Source organism: Rosa chinensis, chromosome 7, assembly GCF_002994745.2.
Source record: "Rosa chinensis cultivar Old Blush chromosome 7, RchiOBHm-V2, whole genome shotgun sequence".
Classification (NCBI taxonomy): domain Eukaryota; kingdom Viridiplantae; phylum Streptophyta; class Magnoliopsida; order Rosales; family Rosaceae; genus Rosa; species Rosa chinensis.
In genome coordinates, this window is record NC_037094.1 from 69,315,689 (window position 1) to 69,335,345 (window position 19,657).

At 38.1% G+C, this 19,657-nt stretch overlaps 4 protein-coding genes across 4 annotated transcripts; 3 read left to right on the plus strand and 1 right to left on the minus strand.

Annotated features, from left to right (window-relative positions):
- Nucleotides 1–1,467: 1,467 nt before the first annotated feature.
- On the plus strand, nt 1,468–2,286 carry LOC112178487. The gene has a single exon (XM_024316626.1). It carries the CDS (start codon nt 1,468–1,470, stop codon nt 2,284–2,286), a length of 819 nt encoding a protein of 272 aa, XP_024172394.1.
- A 5-nt stretch (nt 2,287–2,291) lies between these two features.
- LOC112178488 lies at nt 2,292–2,807 on the plus strand. Its single transcript, XM_024316627.1, has one exon. The coding sequence runs from the start codon at nt 2,292–2,294 to the stop codon at nt 2,805–2,807; it is 516 nt and encodes a 171-aa protein (XP_024172395.1).
- A 9,684-nt stretch (nt 2,808–12,491) lies between these two features.
- Nucleotides 12,492–13,715, plus strand: LOC112178489 (transport inhibitor response 1-like protein). Its single transcript, XM_024316628.2, has 3 exons — nt 12,492–12,676; nt 13,065–13,566; nt 13,644–13,715. The coding sequence occupies exons 1-3, from the start codon at nt 12,507–12,509 to the stop codon at nt 13,713–13,715; spliced, it is 744 nt and encodes a 247-aa protein (XP_024172396.1). The 5' UTR covers nt 12,492–12,506.
- Nucleotides 13,716–14,357: 642 nt separating this feature from the next.
- Nucleotides 14,358–14,849, minus strand: LOC112178491. The gene has a single exon (XM_024316629.1). The coding sequence runs from the start codon at nt 14,847–14,849 to the stop codon at nt 14,358–14,360; it is 492 nt and encodes a 163-aa protein (XP_024172397.1).
- Nucleotides 14,850–19,657: the final 4,808 nt, after the last annotated feature.

Here is a 19,657-nt window from a genome sequence, read left to right on the forward strand (position 1 = left end):
TTTAGAACTCTATTCAAGAAGAAGAAGGATGTCTCAACAAGTCACTTGATTAAATGTATTTCTGCCCCTTTTACAAGAAGGTTGCTGTCTGTTACTTTTCAGAATGTGTTTAATTTATAACAAGTGATGGCAAGTTTTTGTCTGTCCGCTTAACTATAATCACCGTCTTTCACCTTGCAGGGGAGATCCAATTTCTAGCACACTCGATAGAGAGTTGACAAATGCATCAAACAGATGATTTTGCCAAAATTTCTGTCAAACTCAATTTCTCGTAGTCGTAAAAATGGTTTAGACTGTGCTCATGGGTCCACATCACATCTTTTATTTCTTGACGAGCTACTAATTATGGTGCTTGAAGGCCTTAATTGAAGCTTTTCTATGGGCGGGCTTAATATATGGCGGTTTGGCTTTGTTGAAGAAGGTTGGGTGTTTCCAACAATTGTGTTCAAGAGTGATGGAAAGAAGTTTAGAGTTGGAGAGTTATGGGTTGGGAATTGTAATGATACTATTGTTGTCAACTCATCAGAGCCAATCATGACTACTTCAAAGATTGAGGAAACGCATGTAGAAATCATGCCTTAGTCTCAGTCTTCCTCGGCGCTTCATAAATCTTGTCATGATATGGTAGAAGAAGACGGGCATATGGAAGGCTCATCTACCACGCCTATTGAGAAGGCTCAATCCTCTCTAGTATAATTTGAGGTTGGATTTGTATGCGCATAACTTGAAAAGGGTGATGCAGCATTGAATGACTTCTTCAAAAAAAAAAATCCAAACTTTAGCTAAACAAAAAAATAAAGATGTTGGGAGTTGGATTGTTTACTTCTAAACCAACGAGTACGTTAAGAGCAAGTTCACCCGTAGTCAAGAAATGTCAAGGTCGAAAAGTCAAGAATTCGACCAGTCAAGTTACTGTTCACTGCCACTGGACATGGGTTTCCACCCATTTTTTTCTTGACTGGTCATTTTCACTGTTCATGTAATTTCACTGTTCATCAAGTTGTTTTTCTGTTCATTGAATTTTTTTTAAAAATAAAATATATTTGATGATAATAATGGAGATTTATGGATAATTAATGTCATAATTATGCAATTTACTTTTTTCAAAAATATTTTCGGTGGACAAATTATGAGCCACCGACAATTTATCTTGAAATGAGTGAAGGCACAACCGACAATTTTTTTGAAACGCTTGAAATAACCACCGACATCTTTGAACGGACCAGATCATTTGCATACTATTCAATCTAACGGTTATTGTTGATGTAATCTTATCTAAGATTTCGGATCAGATTACGTCGAACCAGGAGTGGACACGTGTCCTCGAAGTATGATCACGTTTTATGTGAAAATTGTAAATAAATAGAGCAAGAGGCAGCACACCATTCCTCACAAGCTGATATTCACAAATCTCCTTCTTTTTCATATCTCCAGATCCAACATATTTCCTCTCTTTCCCTCATTTGAATGAAGAGATTGTGGGCTAAGTATCGACAATCTCGAGATGAAGATCATGAAGAGCTGTGTACGACTAATGCTCTTGTGGTAGCAGCAGTCGCTGAAGCTAAAGCTTCCTCAGGATCACGACGACTGGATTCTCAACCGGGGAGTACACTGAATGAGGAGCGATTTAGGGAATCAAGAGGGAACAACATGATGGAAGATTACTTTGTGGAGCGTCCAGTTTTCAGTGAAGAGGTATTCCGGACACGGTACAGGATGAGTCACAATGTATTCAACAGCATCTCCAGTGACCTTTGTCGCTATGACCAGTACTTTGTCCATAAATCAGATGCTGTTAAGAAAGTCGGACTACTTCCCCAGCAGAAGCTGACATGTTCTTTAAGAATGCTTGCTTATGGTGCCGGGGCAGATCAATGGGCTGAGTATTGTCGGATAGCGAAATCTACCTCCATTGAGGCTATGAAACGATTTACAAGAGGAATCGTTAATCTATACTCGGCAGAATACCTCCGGGCTCCTACTCCGGCCGACCTCAGAAGACTTCTCGCCAAAGCTGAGAGAATAGGCTTTCCTAGGATGATTGGAAGCATCGACTGCATGCACTGGCAATGGAAGAATTGCCCAACAGGTTGGGCTGGAGAATACAGTGGTCGAAAACGTGTGTCCACTATCATCCTCGAAGCAGTCGCTTCTTATGACACATGGATATGGCATGCCTTTTTTGGAATGCCTGGATCATGCAACGACCTCAACGTGCTTGCTAAGTCCCCGTTGTTTGACGAGCTCACTACTGGTCGAGCCCTCAGATCCAATTTCAAGTGAATAACATGATTCACAATTTAGGGTACTATCTCGCTGATGGTATCTATCCGCAATGGGCGACTTTCGTGAAATCAATTCCAATGCCTACACGACCCAAGGATTTGAAGTTTTCCCAGGCTCAAGAGGGGTACAGGAAGGATGTGGAAAGATGTTTCGGCATTTTACAGACGCGCTTTAGTATTGTTCGAGGAGCGGCTCGTGGCTGGGATAGAGAAGACATTCGATACATCATGTTGACGTGTATTATATTACACAACATGATAATCGAGGATGAAAGAGCAGATGACAGTGATGAGGATTTGGAGTCCGATGAAGAAGAGGATAACAATATGAGGCCCAGGTTGGCCCAGGTTTGGGAAGGACCGACCAGTGATGACTTCAATCCTGTTGGTAGAGATGGTTATTACTTCAACGGATTCATGGATCGATATGATGCCATTAGAAGTGCAAACAGTCACTCAAACCTTCAAGAAGATCTGATAGAGCATTTCTGGAACGTTCAAGGCAACATGGAGATCTAGATCATAATATAGGTTTTTTTGGAATAATTGGCTAATATCTATGTTTTGTTATGTTTGTGTGGTTTGACCAGTACTTGTATTATGTTTTGGGAAGTTGGTGTGCTTTTAATTTGGCTAATGTCTATGTTTTTTATGTCAGTGTGATTTTAATTTGGTTTGTATTATGTTTATTATGTGCTATGATTTTGAATATAAGGTGTGTGCTTTAATAAGAGGAATTTTCAAATACAACTTTTATTTCATTAAATTGTCGCTTACATAAATGATAAATGAAAAACTAGGAATAAGTACAATACAATTACACAACATGCATAATCACCTAATTATTCAAATCATGATCCTCATCCTCTCTAGGAATCCAATTTGTGTTTGAAGGTTCATCATTAGGGTTAGGGTTGGTGGAATCACCCGTAGAGAAAGGTGAAAATTGTGGTTGTGTAGGATATCCCCTGGGGTAAGGTGGTTGCGGATATTATCCACCGGGGTAAGGGGGTTGTGGGAATCCACCGGTGAATGGAGGTGGTGGGAATCTACCAGTGAAGGGAGGTTGTGGGTATGCACTGGGGTAAGGTGGTTGTGGGTATGCACCAGGGTAAGGAGGTTGTGGGTATGCACCACCAAAATTTGGTTGTGGGAATGCACCACCAAAATTTGGTTGCGGATAGTATCCACCCATAGAAGGTGGCATCTGCTCGCCAAGTTCTTCTTTCTCCGCTATCTTCTTTTGCTTTCTTGACCAATAACGCTTTTTATTTGGCGTCATTTGACTTGTATCAATCTCCATAACACGCTGTTCCCTCTCTTTAATTGGCTCTTCCCTCTCCTGTAATAGGAGTTACTCTTTTCGCATTTCGATTTGCAAAAGGATACATGCTCGTTGATTTTCCTCTTGGATACTTCGAGCGAATTCCTCATCGAGTTTGTTCTTGCCCGCGGTTGCCTCTATTTGGTTGTTCGCTATACTCTCGAGTGTGCTTGACAAAAGACTTTGATCTTTGGCTGCCTTCTTTCCTTTCCGTATTGCTTCTTTTGCAGCCTTCCTTCCTTGAGGCCTCACATTAGGATTTGCAGTTTCACCTGCAATTACCTCATCTACATCCATGTCCAAGTTGATGGGAGAATTTCCAAGAATTGGTTGTGTGCGCATATGTTGATTTCCTTCATTTGATGTTCCTCCGGATGTATGTAGGGATGGCAATGGGGAGGGTAGGGTAAGGGGATTAAATTACCATCCCCATACCCGACTTCATTCCCCATCCCCTTACCCGCCTCAATCCCCGTAATAAGAAACTGGGGATTCCCCGTCCCCGTCCCCATTGGGGATTAGGTCCCCGTACCCGCCCCAATCCCCATTAACAATATTACTAATTTATTATATAAAATCAAACATCAACATAAAATAAATTTTTTTATTTCAATCAAACAAAAACAAATATATGTCTTGCTTAAAAAAAAAAAAACAATAAAAGTCTGCATTTGACAAAAAAATTCAACAATCAACTGCTTAGTGTAACCTTACACTTACTCATTCACTCAAACAAGGTGAATTGAATAATATCAAAAATATATTGACAGAATTTAAATATTGACAAAAAGATGAAGTTTACATAGATATATATTTATAAATAATATAAAAAATATAATATATATATATATATATATATTAGATAATTCTTATTGGGTGGGTATGGAGATGGGGATCAAAATACCATCCCCACCCCGTACCCGATTTCAGAATTCGAATACTGGGGATCCCCATCCCCGTTACCCGATTTCCCCCAAATTTCTCCCCATTAGGGTCGAATACCCGATGGGTACCTACCCTATGGGGATTATTGCCATCCCTAGATGTATGGCTAGGGATATCTTTAAATTGTGCAAAGCCCTCCACAACAGCGTAACTATCAAAACTCTGAAAATTGTGTCTTTTGGTCTTCCCACTTTTTCTCTTCATCCCGGCATGCCACAATTTATGTGCTTCATCTTGCTACGTAATTAAAAAAAAACAATCAAAAATGCAATTAGTACAAATATAAACGCTATTATGAAATATCATATATTATAAAGGTCATAATTTTAATAAGAAAGTATCTCACCATTTTAAAATAAAAATCAATAAGTACAAATATAAACATCGTTGTGTTATAAACTAGAAACTTACGTTTGTAGGAAATAGAGAATATAGAATAGAGAAACAGAATATAGGAAGAGGTAGAAGTGTGTATCTTATTCATTCTCATAGACTCCTTTATATAGGAGTTAGGTTTACTTCATAAGGACATGAAATATGAGAATTTACGTGGACAACCACATATTTATTATATTTATAACACTCCCCCTTGGATGTCCACCAATTTGTGATATGGTGTTGGACGCGCTTAATATTGCCTCGTCAAAAACCTTGCCAGGTAACAAAAACCCAGTGGGATAAAAATAACCCTGGTCGAAGGTGAAAAAGAGTACAACGCGCATATGTCTTAGGTAGCATGTTTCTTGATGCTCCCTCTGATTGGAATCTCCCCCTGATCATTGGATGTGTCACTTGATAGCTTCGAGAGTTGCCTCAAACCGATACCATTTACTAACTTCTGAAAAGTGCATTTCGGTAGGGATTTGGTGAAGAGATCAGCTAGGTTGTCATTAGATAGGATCTGCTTAACTTCAATCTCTTGACTTTTCGGAAGCTCATGAGTGTGGAAGAACTTTGGTGCAATATGCTTAGTTTTATCACCTTTGATGAATCCTTCCTTAATTTGAGCAATACAGGCCGCATTGTCTTCATGAAGGATGGTTGGAGCGTCAGTCACTGAAGGTAACTCACAAGTACTCCAAATATGGCGGATCATTGATCTTAACCAAAAACATTCACGACCAGCTTCATGTAGTGCAACTATTTCAGAGTGATTGGAGGAAGTTGCCACTAGTGTTTGCTTTGTTGATCGCCATGATATTGCTGTATCTCCACAAGTAAATACATATCCTGTTTGAGAGCGACCTTTATGTGGATCAGAGAGATATCCTGCATCAGCATATCCAACAATTTTTGGACCATTGACAGAATTATTTGCATAGAATAAACCATGTCTGTAGTACCACGAAGGTAGCGTAAAATATCTTTTACACCTTTCCAATGGCGTAATGTTGGAGCAAAGCTATATCTTGCCAACACACTTACTGCAAAAGCAATGTCCGGTCTTGTACATTGTGTCAAATAAAGTAAAGCACCAATAGCACTAAGATATGGTGTTTCTGGACCAAGAATATTTTCATCATCTTGTCTTGGTCGATATTGATCTTTATTGGTGTCAAGACTATGGACAACTATTGGCGTGCTTAGTGGGTAAGCTTTGTCCATACCAAATCTCTTTAGGACTTTTTCAGTATAAGCTGATTGATGGACAAGAATTCCACTAGCTAAATGCTCGATTTGCAAACCGAGACAATACTTAGTTTTACCAAGGTCTTTCATTTCAAACTCACGTTTCAAATATTCAACAGTCTTTTCAAGCTCTTCAGAGCTTCCAATTAAATTCATGTCATCGACATAGACTGCGATTATTGCAAAACCAGAAATTGATTTCTTAATGAAAACACAAGGACATATAGGATCATTGATGAATCCTTCCTTAAGCAGATACTGACGAAGACGATTATACCACATTCGTCCAGATTGTTTAAGTCCATATAATTATCGTCTCAATTTGATTGAGTACATGTTATGCGGTTTTGTGGTTGCTTTAGGCAACATAAACCCTTCTGGGACTTTCATGTAAATATCAGTATCTAATTCCCCGTATAGGTATGTAGTAACAACGTCCATAAGTCGCATATCAAGTTTTTCTGAAACCACCAAACTTATTAGATAGCGAAACGTAATGGCATCCATCACGGGGGGAATATGTTTCATCATAATCAATTCCAGGTCTTTGTGAAAAACCTTGTGGCACAAGTCGCGCCTTATATCTTGCAATCTCATTATTCTCATTGCGCTTTCTCACAAACACCCATTTGTAACCAACTGGTTTTACATTGGGTGGTGTTTGAACAACAGGTCCGAAAACACAGCGCTTGTCTAGAGAATTTAATTCTGCTTGGATTGCATCTTTCCATTTGAGCCAATCATGTCTCTGTCTACATTCATTGACAGACCGAGGTTCAGTATCATTGCCTTTTATTATTTCAGTAGCTACTGCGAATGAAAATATATTATCAATGATCATATCTCTACGATCCCACAACTCATTGGTGTACACATAGTTTACGGAAATTTCCTTATTTTCAGGTACCTGAGCCTCAGTTGAGACTTGTGTGTCACCAAAAACATTGTCCTCTTCTGTAATTTCAGAATCATGAGTTGTTGGTCCGACATTGATATCTTGCCCAAAAGTTTGCCCGGGAGCGATTTCATTATGATTCATAAGTGCCATTGATTTCCTTTTTCTAGGAACTGAATCTTTTGAACCTATAGGTCTGCCTCGCTTCAAGCGTGCAACAGATGGCTCATTAGCTGCCACATTATTTTGTCCAATTGGGACATCAATTCTTACAGGCGCATTGGCAGCTGGAATATGTGATCTTGTGACTTTTGCTGTATTAGTGAATGCATCAGGCATTGTGTCAGCAATATTTTGTAAATGAAGAATCCTTCGTACTTCATTATCACATTGTTTGGTACAAGGATCAAGATGAGATAAAGTAGGTACAGTCCACGATAATTCACGACGTTCAAAAGGAACAATCTTATCTCCCCCTAATGGTGGGAATACCGTCTCATCAAAGTGACAATCTGCAAAACGTGCAGTAAAGATATCACCGGTCAGGGGTTCTAGATATCGAATAATAGATAGTGAATCAAAACCAATATAGATTCCCAAATGACGTTGAGGGCCCATTTTAGTACGTTGTGGCGGTGTAATATGCACATAAACAGCACAACCAAAAATTCGAAGGTGGGAGATATTGGGCTGCCTCCCAAGGACAAGTTGTAATGGGGAATATTGTTCGTTGGCTGTGGGTCTCAACCGAATTAGTGTTGCCGCATGAGAAATAGCATGTCCCCAAGCAGAAATTGGCAACTTAGTTTTCATCAATAGGGTACGCGCTATTATTTGAAGGCGCTTAATAAAAGATTCTGCCAAACCATTTTGAGTATGAACATGAAGAACAGGATGTTCAATGTCAATTCCCATAGACATGTAGTAGTCATCAAAAGTTTGAGATGTAAATTCACCAGCATTATCTAATCGAATGGACTTAATGGAGTAGTCCGGGAATTGTGCTCGTAATTTAATTATTTGAGCAAGGAATTTGGCAAATGCCATATTACGAGTGGATAGAAGGCAAACATGAGACCATCTTGTAGATGCATCAATCATGACCATAAAATATCGAAATGGTCCACAAGGAGGTTGGATAGGTCCACAAATGTCCCCTTGAATTCTTTGCAAAAAAGATGGGGATTCACTATCAATCTTGGCATAAGATGGTCTGATGACCAATTTTCCTTGCAAGCAGGCTTTGCAAGGGTTGCTTGGCAAAGTAACATGTTTAGTCAACAATGGATGACCATTGGAATTTGTAATTATTCTCCGCATCATAGTAGATCTGGGGTGACCCAAACGATCATGCCAAAGCACAAATGCATGGTGATCTTTGGATTGTTGGTTCATTACATGATATGCCTCAATTGGGGTAATGATTGTGTAATACAACCCAGATGATAGGGCAACCAATTTTTCCAATATGCGCCTTTGGTTGTCATTATTGGAAATAATGCAAAGATATTCCACATTTTGATCATTTGTGGTCTCAATATGGTACCCATTTAAACGGATATCCTTAAAACTGAGCAGATTCCTTTTGGATCTGGAAGAGAACAAAGCCTCTTGAATGGACAATATAGTGCCATTTGGTAGTTTAATATGGACTCTACCAGAGCCTTCAACCAGGTCTATGGATCCAGATATTGTGGTCACATTAGCTTTAGTAAGGACCAAAGTGGAGAAAAATGTCCGATCTCGAAGAATCGTGTGCGTAGTAGCACTATCAGCAAGACAAATATGATCTCCATCGTTTTGGAGCTGAGGGCATCCATGAATCATAGTCATTGCCTTCATAAGAGAAAATAAATAAATAAATAAATTGCTTAGAGCAAAAATATGCATGTAGCAAAAATGATTAACATAATAGTAAAATATAAATAGTTTGCTGAGACAATAAATGATACATGCATTAAAAATAACATTATAACAAAATAACCATCAATTTGTTGTAGTCTAATTGGTTACGATATTTGGCTCTCATTCAAAAAACCTGGGTTCAAATCCCAGCAATGGGAAAAAAACGTTTTTTTTTTTAATTTTATTTAAGATAAAAAAAAACGAAATAATATGGTGTGGCTATAATTTAGACATAATTAAAAAAATATCGGTATATCAGCTACATGAAAGACTACAACTTATGTTATGACTAAAAACTTATGTCTAGCCAAAATAATCTCAACAAATGAATTATAATAAAGACAATTAATGTAATGAACCTTGATGAGCGTAATTCAAATTTAAATGTAAATAAACATGATTCATGATGAAAACGTAATCCATGGTCAGCATAATTGAAAAACGTAATTAAAGATAATTACATAATTGAACATAAATATATACGCTTAAAAAACGTCCTTTATTAAATTTCAAATCAGAAAATACAACCATGAAAAACTAGATAAGGAAAAGACAAATAAAAATGACAAAACAAAACAAAGATAGATAGATAAAATGCCTAAACATAGGCTTCAAATTAATCGGTGCCAAGAACCACTACTAGCAAAATAACAACACACACGGATTTACTGTAGTTAAAAGCCACAGATATCCGTGTGAAATAGAAATACTGACATAAATCCGTGTGAAATGAGCATAACGGGGCCCACAATAATTTATACAATAACAATATCAACGGAAATCCGTGTGCATAAACAACAGTCACAGATATCTGTGTAAAAACTAAAACATTTTCACACGGATATCTGTGTGAAAAACAATTCACACGGATTTCACGGATTTCTGTACGTATTATAAATTAGTTTATTTCGAAATCATTAATTTTTTATGTTATGTGAATTATGGAGGGACGGATTTCCGTTACAATAAGTATTTGATACAGATTTCTGTGTGAATTGAGTAATACACACGGATTTCCGTGTGAAAATGTTGTCACAGTATCAGTGTGAAAAAGGAGTCTACACACAGAAATCCGTGTGAATAAACAAAAGTAACTGATGCCTGTGTAAAAACTAAAACCTTTTCACACGGATATCCGTGTGAAAAACAATTCACACGGATTTCTGTACATATTATAAATTAGTTTATTTCTAAATCATTAATTTTTTATGTTATGTGAATTATGGAGGGACGGATTTCCGTTACAATAAGTATTTGATACAGATTTCTGTGTGAAATGAGTAATACACACGGATTTCCGTGTGAAAATGTTGACACAGTAATCCGTGTGAAAAAGGAGACTACACACAGAAATCCGTGTGAATAAACAACAGTAACTGATGTCTGTGTAAAAAATAAAATCTTTTCACACGGATATCCGTGTGAAAATAACAATTAGCTACAAAATTCCGTGTGAAAAAATATAGGTGTATATAAGGTTGACCATTTATTTGATATCGAAATAACGGCGGATTGAGTTAATTTTTTTTACACAATACCTATTAAGACACTATAAATAGATGGGTAATGTCAAATTTATTAGATTTCAATTTTGATTTATTGGTTTGCACAAAAATTCTTATATGTCTACTAATGTGGTATTACTAGTTTATTAGTTGTAATGAAAAGTATACCTTCCCTGAGCAACAATGTTGAGGAAATTGAATTTATCAAAATCGACCGTTGGATGTTGTCATGATTAGAATAAATAGTTATGGACAAAATTTCAACAATTTTTGTTATCGTTTAGGTCGCGATCTACTAGATCAACCATGAATCCTAAATACCACATAAAACTAATATGCTCATAACCGCTCATTCGAAACTTATTTTTTCGATCTGTCAGCTCTCATACTCTCATGAATATGAGGTATACCAAATAATGTAAAAATTTTGCAAAATTTATCTCCTCGTGGTTTAACTCCCCTTAGGGAAGTATCGGTGTATATAAGGTTAACCACTTTATTTGATATTGAAATAATGGCTTTAATTTGAGTTAATTTTTTTACACCATACCTATTAATACGATATAAATAGATGGGTAATGTCAAATTTATTAATTTTCAATTTTGATTTATTGGATTGCACAAAATTCTTATATGTCTAATAATGTGGTATAACTAGTTTATTAGTTATAATGAAAAGTATACCTTCCATAAGCAACAATGCATAGGAAATAGACTTTATCAAAATCGACCGTAAGATGTTATCATGATAAGAATAAATGGTTGTGTTCAAAATTTCAGCTAGTTTCGTCGTCGTTTGAGTTTCGATCTACTAGGTCAATCCTAAACCTTAAATAGTATATAAAACTAATATGCTCATAACCGCTCACTCATAACTTATTTTTTTGATCTGTAAACTCTTATGCTTTCATGTGTCGAAGCTATATCAACTAATGTAAAAATTTCTGAAATTTTATCTCCTCAAGGGTCGGCTCCCCTTAGGGAAGTAGAAGCGTTTAAAGGGTTGACCGGTTTTTGGTACAGACATCTGTGTGAAATGAGTAACACACACGGATATCTGTGTGAAATGTTAACACAGAAATCCGTGTGAAAAGAATCATGAGCTACAGAATTCCGTGTGAAAACTCTATTAGCTACAGAATTCCGTTACAATAAGTTTTTAATACAGAATTCACTGTGAAATGAGCAACACACGAATATCTGTGTGAAATGTAGACACGGATATCTGTGTCAAAAGAAAAATTAGCTACTAAATTCCGTGTGAAAAAATAGAATAGAGACAGAATTCCGTGTAAACAATAATTAACATGACAGTTATATATTACCGAGATAAATACACAGAATATCAGTGGTAAATATATATGTATCTCACACGGATTTTTGTGGTAAATTTTTTCCCGCTCACTTTTTTGGAACAAATTCAATTTCCCTCCCCTAGTAGTATTACACACGGATTTCCGTGGATTACTGAGCTACATACACACGGATATCAGTAGCAAAGGTAAATGTATTTCACACGGATTTCCGTGGAAATTCCGCTTATAACCAGCAAATTGATCCAAATCTGAAGCATATGGATCCATGTCCTTCTCCCCCACCCCTAAAGCGTATCGATGTCCTTCTCCCCCAAATCGATTCAGCCTTATCTAAGGTCTGGAAGCGGTGTCTCCGCCTATTACTGCCTATCTCTGCCTCCCTCTCTCTCTCATATACCAGCTCCTCTTCTCTGCCTCCCTCTCTCTCATCTCCAAATTATTTTGGTTTAATGGAGGAAAGAGGAACTAGATCGGTTTTCTCTCTCTCCTCCGATCCCATCTCCTCCAACAAAGCCCGCAACTGCTCCAGGTCGGGTTGCCCCAGCAGCAGCAGCGGCGGCGGCGGCACCGACTACATCATCCCTTACCCGGACCAAGTCCTCGAGAACGTTCTAGAAAACGTGCTCTGCTTCCTCACTGCCCGACTTCAACCTCATGTCGGCCCATTGGGGCGCCCACTTTGGGCCCTGGGTCTCCGCCATGGCCAAGGCTTACCCTTGGCTCGAGAAAGTCTATCTCAAGCGCATGTCCGTAACGGACGACGATCTGGCTCTGCTGGCCGAGTCGTTCCCCAGGTTCAAGGGCCTCGTTCTGGTTTGCTGTGATGGATTTGGGACCAGTGGCCTCGCTGTGGTCGCCAGTAAGTGCAGGTAGTTTGCTATTTCCTTTATCACTACTACTAATTTTTTTTTTTTACCCAAATTATAGTTTCTTAATTTGCCTCGGATTCAAATTCATTTGGCGTCTTGTTTAGTTTAAGCAAATGGCTGATTAGATCCATGAAATGTGTATTAGGTCTGCAGTTTAAAGGTGATGCTTTAATTGGGTTTGTTTGGATCTGATTTGGTGTTTTTAGATCTATTATGGTTTTGGTGGTTTGTTTGGAAGTTAATGACTTTTTATCCTGATTAAGTATTTGAAGCTCGAAATTAATGCTCTTTCCGTTTCTGGGTGAATGTCTATTGAGGGCCCTAGGATAATGTGAAATTGCAATGGGGGAAATCCGGTCATGAGGTTAATAATGTGTGTGTTTTGCAGACAGCTTAGGGTGCTTGATTTGATTGAATCTGAGGTTATCGACGACGATGTGGATTGGATATGTTGTTTTCCTGAGAGCCAAACCTGTCTGGAGTCTCTGATGTTTGATTGCGTAGAATGCCACGTAAATTTCGAGGCATTGGAGAGGCTGGTGATTAGGTCAACTTCCTTGAAGAAACTTAGGTTGAACCGCTATGTTTCAATTGGGCAGCTACACCGCTTGATGGTTAGAGCTCCACAGCTCACTCACCTAAGAACGGGCTCATTCAGTTCATTGGAGGGCAATGCTCAGGGGGATCAAGAACTGGATTGTGTCTCTGCTTTTGCTGCTTGCAAATCCATAGTCTGTCTATCTGGGTTCAATGAGATATTTGTGGATCAGTTGCCTGCAATTTACCCCGTCTGTGCTAATCTGACCAATCTGAATTTCAGCTATGCAAATATCAGTGCAGAACAACTTAAACCAGTCATACGAAACTGCCACAAGCTCCAGACTTTCTGGGTATGTGTTCTGTCTCCTTATTTGTGAAACTGTGAGGAAATGTAGCTTTGAAGCTTACATTTGCTATCTAAATGCAGGTACTCGATTCAGTATGTGATGAAGGCCTTAAGGCAGTGGCTGCAATTAGCAAGGAACTGCGTGAACTTTAGGGGCATATGCAGAAACGCTGATCATTTCTTAAGTTGTATTATCAACTGTTATTGACATCTTTAGAATGATATTTGTTTTCTTCAAGTAATGCAGAATCTTCATTGGTTCCTAATTAATTAGCAGATTTTTTTTTTTTTTTTTTTTTTATAAATGCTATCACTTTTACACACGGAAATCAGTGAGAGTTAGGGTAAAAGAATTTGACACAGAAATCCGTGTGAGATAGGAAGTTATTCACACGGATTGCAATTCATTACGGTAATTTATATTCATGGAAAGACAGTGGGGCCCACGTCTAATATTCACACGGACAAAATAATCCGTGTGAGATGAGTACATATTTGACACAGAAATCCGTGTGAGATAGGTAAACATTTGCAACAGAAATCCGTGTGAAATAGAGTTGTTCACACGGACTGTGTTTCATTACGGTAATTTATATTTATGGAAAGATAGTGGGGCCCACGTAAGTATTTCACACGGACAACATAATCCGTGTGAGATGAGCATTACCCCCCCTCCAAACCGCACGGTAACACCAATCTGTGCGTGTACTGTGTGTAAAGGCTATCACACACTGAAATCCGTGTGTGAAAGTCTTATTACCCACAGATTAAAATCCGTGGGTAATTGTTGTTTTGCTAGTAGTGAACACCGCCGCTGATCATGTCATCGATATGTTGTCCATTGTCCACAAAAAAATCAGAGACGTCGAGTGGAGTGGTATCCAATGGCTCAGATGAATCCCAAGGATCTGACTGATCGATATAGTTAATTTCAGCTTTGTTGCCTTTGATAGAGGCTTGGTAAAGCGCCACTAAATGATCTGGCATGCGACAAGTTTTCCAAAAATGGCCATTGCAACCACATTTGGTGCAAAAACTTTCATTGTTCTTGGGGGCTTTGTTCATCTGACCCTTGCCTTTGTGGATTTTGGCATTTTTCTTTGGATCCAATCGTTGGTTAATACTTCCACGGACTTGACCAATAGGTCTTTGACGATCACGTCCCTTAACACGAGCACTAGTATTGCCATGCTTGTTGCCATGTCTATTGGCATGACCACTAGTGAAAATAGCATTCACCTCAGGTATGGGTTGAGACCCGGTAGGGCGAGACTGATGGTTTTTCATTAGGAGCTCATTATTTTGCTCCGCCACTAAAAGACATGAGATGAGGTTTGCATACTTTTTGAATCCTCACTCTCGATACTGTTGTTGCAGAACCATGTTTGTGGCATGAAAAGTCGAAAAAGTCTTTTCGAGCTTGCTATCTTCACTGACAGGTTCTCCACATAATTTTAGTTGGGAGGTAATCCGATGCATGGCGGAATTGAAATCAGTGACAGAGTTGAAGTCCTGAAGGCGCAAATGCGCAAATGCGTCCATTCATACCCTGCTCTAGGTAGAACAATGGTTTTTTGATGAGCAAATCGATCAGCCAATGCTTCTCAAAGCTCAGGCGGGTCTTTCACCGTAAGGTACTCATGTTTTAGGCTCTTGTCAAGATGATGACGCAAGAAAATCATAGCCTTTGCTCGATCTTGCACAGATGACTTATTGCCAACTTTGATGGTATCTCCAAGGTTGTTGGCCATAAGGTGAATTTCAGCATCAAGAACCCAGCTCAAATAGTTCTTGCCAGAAATTTCAAGAGGATCAAATTCCAATTTTGTCAGATGCGTCATCTTCCTACATAGAGAAAAGACGAGATATATCAGGATCCATAATATTAGAACTGTATGTTTTATGAACAATGATATAAAAATCATGCATGTATGAAACAGAGTTTCAAAATGTTCATAAATATGAACAATGGATCCCAAAGGGAACACACAGAAAAACATTCGTGTGATATCTATAGAACCATAGGTTCTAAGACTACTCGGTCAGAGGACTCGAGTCTTGAGCAATGGAACATGTAGTTTTCATTGTCGTATAGAAAATATAAATTGTCAACAATTATATGAACGCATAAAAAATCGATATTCATCTATAGGAAAAAAAGGAACTCATAGATCATTTGCCTTGGTATAAGCAACTATGTTGCAACATAAGACTTGTAGATCATCATGGAGTTCAAAGAAGAAGAAAAATTAGAGCAAACTAATGCTGATAACGTGTTATAAACTAGAAACTTACGTTTGTAGGAAATAGAGAATATAGAATAGAGAAACATAATATAGGAGGAGGTAGAAGTGTGTATCTTATTCATTCTCATAGACTCCTTTATATAGGAGTTAAGTTTACATCATAAGGACATGAAATATGAGAATTTACGAGGACAACCACATATTTATTATATTTATAACACGTTGTAATTACATCATTATTTATCAACTAATTATTTTAATTATACTGAAAAACAATTATTACAATTAAAACGATATTATAATTACTGCATTATTTATCAAGACATATTTTACTATAATGTATCAACAAATTAAATGATTTATCAAAAAATATAAAGGTCATAATTTTAATAAGAATGTATCTCACTGTTTTGCAATAAAAATCAATAAGTACAAATATAAACATCGTTGTAATTACATCATTATTTATCAACTAATTATCTTAATTGTAACGAAAAGCAATTACTACAATTAAAACGATATTATAATTACTACATTATTTATCATGTAATATTTTACTATAATGTATCAATAAATTAAATGATTTATCAACAAATACATACCTCATCAACCGCATTCGAACCGCTCTTGTACCAATTTTTCGCTTGCCTTAATGCACAATGCCACTCAAAGAGTTCAACCTTCAAAATTTTCCACCTTCCCTACAAAGATTGGCTTGATCAGCTATTGGGCCAATTTGCGTCAAAGTGTCGCTTCACGCGCAACCATAAGTCGTTTTTTTTTTTTTTTTTTTCTGATTTGTGCCCACAGCCGGACATTGGCTTACAACTTTCCAAGACTTGCACAATTGAACATCTTCCTCATCCGTCCATCTCCTTTTCTCTTCGGTATTTTCATCTTCACTTTGATCTCCCACGTGTCCGGCCACTGGACGTGTGTTTCCCCTTTGTTCGGCCATATTGGATAATGAAAATTTTGGATGATGAGCTATATGAAGAGGAGGAAGGTGTAACTATAAAATCTAATTTTTTGGGTGTGAGATGTTAGAAAAAATTGTAGGTATTTATAGAGAAATTTTTACATTTTTTTTGTTACCGTTTCTAACCGTTAAAACCAAATAAATATATATTTGGTGGCAACCGTCGGATCCTCCAATTGGTTTGAAACCAACGGCCCAGATTAAAGGACCGTTGGATTCAAAAAACTGAAGCACCAACGGCTATCCCGCACGTGTCTCCACCTAAAGCAGATTTGATGTCGCTACGTGACAAAAACGTGTCCTTCACGTGCTTCTTTCCTTTCTGCTTAGTCCGTGTCTTTCACTCTCTCTTCCATCGCGTGCAACAGTGGGCGTCAGTTGATGACGTCACCCATGTGTGGAGGTCGGGCCGAGCTGGCAGTGGAAATGATTGGGTCATGAAAAATGTCACGGGCTTGCCCGATTTTTTGCCTCTAGTCATGCAAAGCCAAGATTTGGTTGGTCGTACATGGGCCGGTGGAAGCAAAAAATTCAATTACCCGGTCAACACATCAGCAAATCCCTGCTGGTGCCCAGTCAAAGAGCAACTGCTGCACTTGCTCTAAGAAGAGAGTGGCGCTCTGTTGAACATACAAATAGCACAAATAATTTAAAGGCATTAAATCAAACTTTCACCGTTCTTTCACAAGTCAAATTTGACCTCATCACACACACAAATGATTAAAACACATTAAATCCAACTTTCACTGTTGTTTCACAAGCCAAATTTGACCTCATCAGTCATCACACACACAAATGACTAAAAGACATTACATCTGATCTAAGTTTCGCTGTTGTTTCACAATCCAAATTTGACCTCATAAGACCATATTTAGTAGACTCTCTATTTTATCTCCTTTAGTTATTTTGGAGAACATGTTTAGTTTTTTTTATCTATTTTAGAGCATCTTTAGCAGACTCTCTATTTTGGCTCTTTAGCTATTTTGGAGAGCATGTTTAGCTTTTTATCTATTTTAGCAGCTGCACCAGACTCCTAAGAGCATCTTTAGCAAACTCTCTATTGTGGCTCCTTAGCTATTTTGGAGAGCATGTTTAGCTTTTTATTTATTTTAGCAGCTGCACCAGACTCCTAAGTGACTCTCTATTATAACTTTTAGCTATCTCACTCTTAAATATAGAGAGCGGGATGAGGTTCTCTTTAATTTAAAATATTCCTTTTAAGTTATTTTATGTAATTTATAAATACATTTAAACTATTTAATATTCATTTAAAAAATAATATAAATTCAAAACTAGCTAAAATATAGAGCATTGATGCAGACGTAATTCTAAAGTGGCTAGCTAAAATTTGACTCAAAAATGGCTAGCATTGCTAAAGATCGATGCTCTAAGTGGCTCTCTATTATAACTTTTAGCTATCTCGCTCCTAAATATAGAGAGCGGGATGAGACTCTCTATAATTTAAAACATTCTGTTTAAGTTATTTATATAATTTATAAATATATTTAAACTATTTAATCTTCATTTAAAAAATAATATAAATTCAAAACTAGCTAAAATAGAGAGCATTGATGCAGACGTAATTCTAAAGTGGCTAGCTAAAATAACTTTTTAGCTACTTTAGCTAAAATTTGACTAAAAAATGGCTAGCATTGTTAAACATGCTCTCAGCAGCTGAATCAGACTCCTACGTAGTTCTCCATTATAACATTTAGCTATTTCGCTCCTAAATATAGAGAGTGAGATGAGGCTCTCTATAATTTAAAACATTCATTTCGAGTTATTTTTTGTAGGATTAAATACTTGTTATTCCCTATACTTTGCTCCTGATAATAGTTCAATCCCTCACCTCTTGAATTAAACAATTTAGTCCTTATTCTCTCGAATTCTCACATAACAAGTCCAAAATGACTATTACACCCCTCGCTTTTTTTTTATAATTTTTTTTTCTCTCTTCTCTTTTATTTATTTTTTTTGCTTCTGTCTCTTGTCTGGGGATTCGGGATTCTCCACCATGGCCTCCACGACAAGACCCTCAAATGCTCCGGCGACTTCTGTAGCTCCCTGCTCCAATTCCCCAACTCCAATTCCAGTTTTGACCAACCCAGCTCTAATCCCATTTCCAACCAACCCACCTCCACCAAGCTCCACTCCCAGCCCACGACTCAAACCCCCAATCTCTCACCCTACTCTACCTCTTCTGCTTCTCTCTCTGTAAAAATGAGATATCTGTAAAAACGAGGGAGAAAGAGAGAGAGAGAGAGAGAGAGAGAGAGAGAGAGAGACTACACAATCAACCAGATATACAATTCAAGTAATTAATGGAAACTAAATGAAAATGATTAGATAGTGAAGAAATTAGAACATACCTCTTCTGGGCTTAGCAGCTGCCTTAACAACCGGAATTGCTTTCTTCTCCTCCTCGACCGGAAAAGGAACTTCATCACCGCCGGGTCTGGGTGCCGGAGTTGGAGCTAGAGAAGGACCCAGCGCCAAGCGTCGTAAATAGGTAGAACTTGTGGGGTTTCGGTGGGTACTGTCGGTGTGGGTTTCTTCTAGAGGTGGCAAACGGCCGGCCCAGCCTGATCCAGCCCATTCCATTTTAAGTGGGCCTAGTCGTGCTTCGTGCCTTGCTTGAGCCGGCCCATTTATTATCGTGTTGGGCTCGTGCCGGCCGATTTACTTAAACATTAAGCCCGGTCCGGCCCATGGCCCGAGCCCATATCATGTCGGGCCGTGCTTGTTCCCGGTCAATAAACGGGTCGTGCTCGTGCCTACTATTTGAGCCCAAAAGTACTTTTGGCTTTGACCCATGGATGAGTAAGGTACGGCCCAAAACGACGAGCCCTCAACAAATACTGTACGAAGGC

Bases quoted from the DNA above. Each gene is read 5' to 3' on its own strand.
- LOC112178487 (XM_024316626.1), top strand. From the start codon at position 1,468: ATGAAGAGATTGTGGGCTAAGTATCGACAATCTCGAGATGAAGATCAT.
- LOC112178488 (XM_024316627.1), top strand. From the start codon at position 2,292: ATGATTCACAATTTAGGGTACTATCTCGCTGATGGTATCTATCCGCAA.
- LOC112178489 (XM_024316628.2), top strand. From the start codon at position 12,507: ATGGCCAAGGCTTACCCTTGGCTCGAGAAAGTCTATCTCAAGCGCATG. The intron at 12,677-13,064 runs GTAGTTTGCTAT...TGTGTTTTGCAG, and splicing joins GTGGTCGCCAGTAAGTGCAG to ACAGCTTAGGGTGCTTGATT. The intron at 13,567-13,643 runs GTATGTGTTCTG...ATCTAAATGCAG, and splicing joins ACAAGCTCCAGACTTTCTGG to GTACTCGATTCAGTATGTGA.
- LOC112178491 (XM_024316629.1), bottom strand. From the start codon at position 14,849: ATGAAAAACCATCAGTCTCGCCCTACCGGGTCTCAACCCATACCTGAG.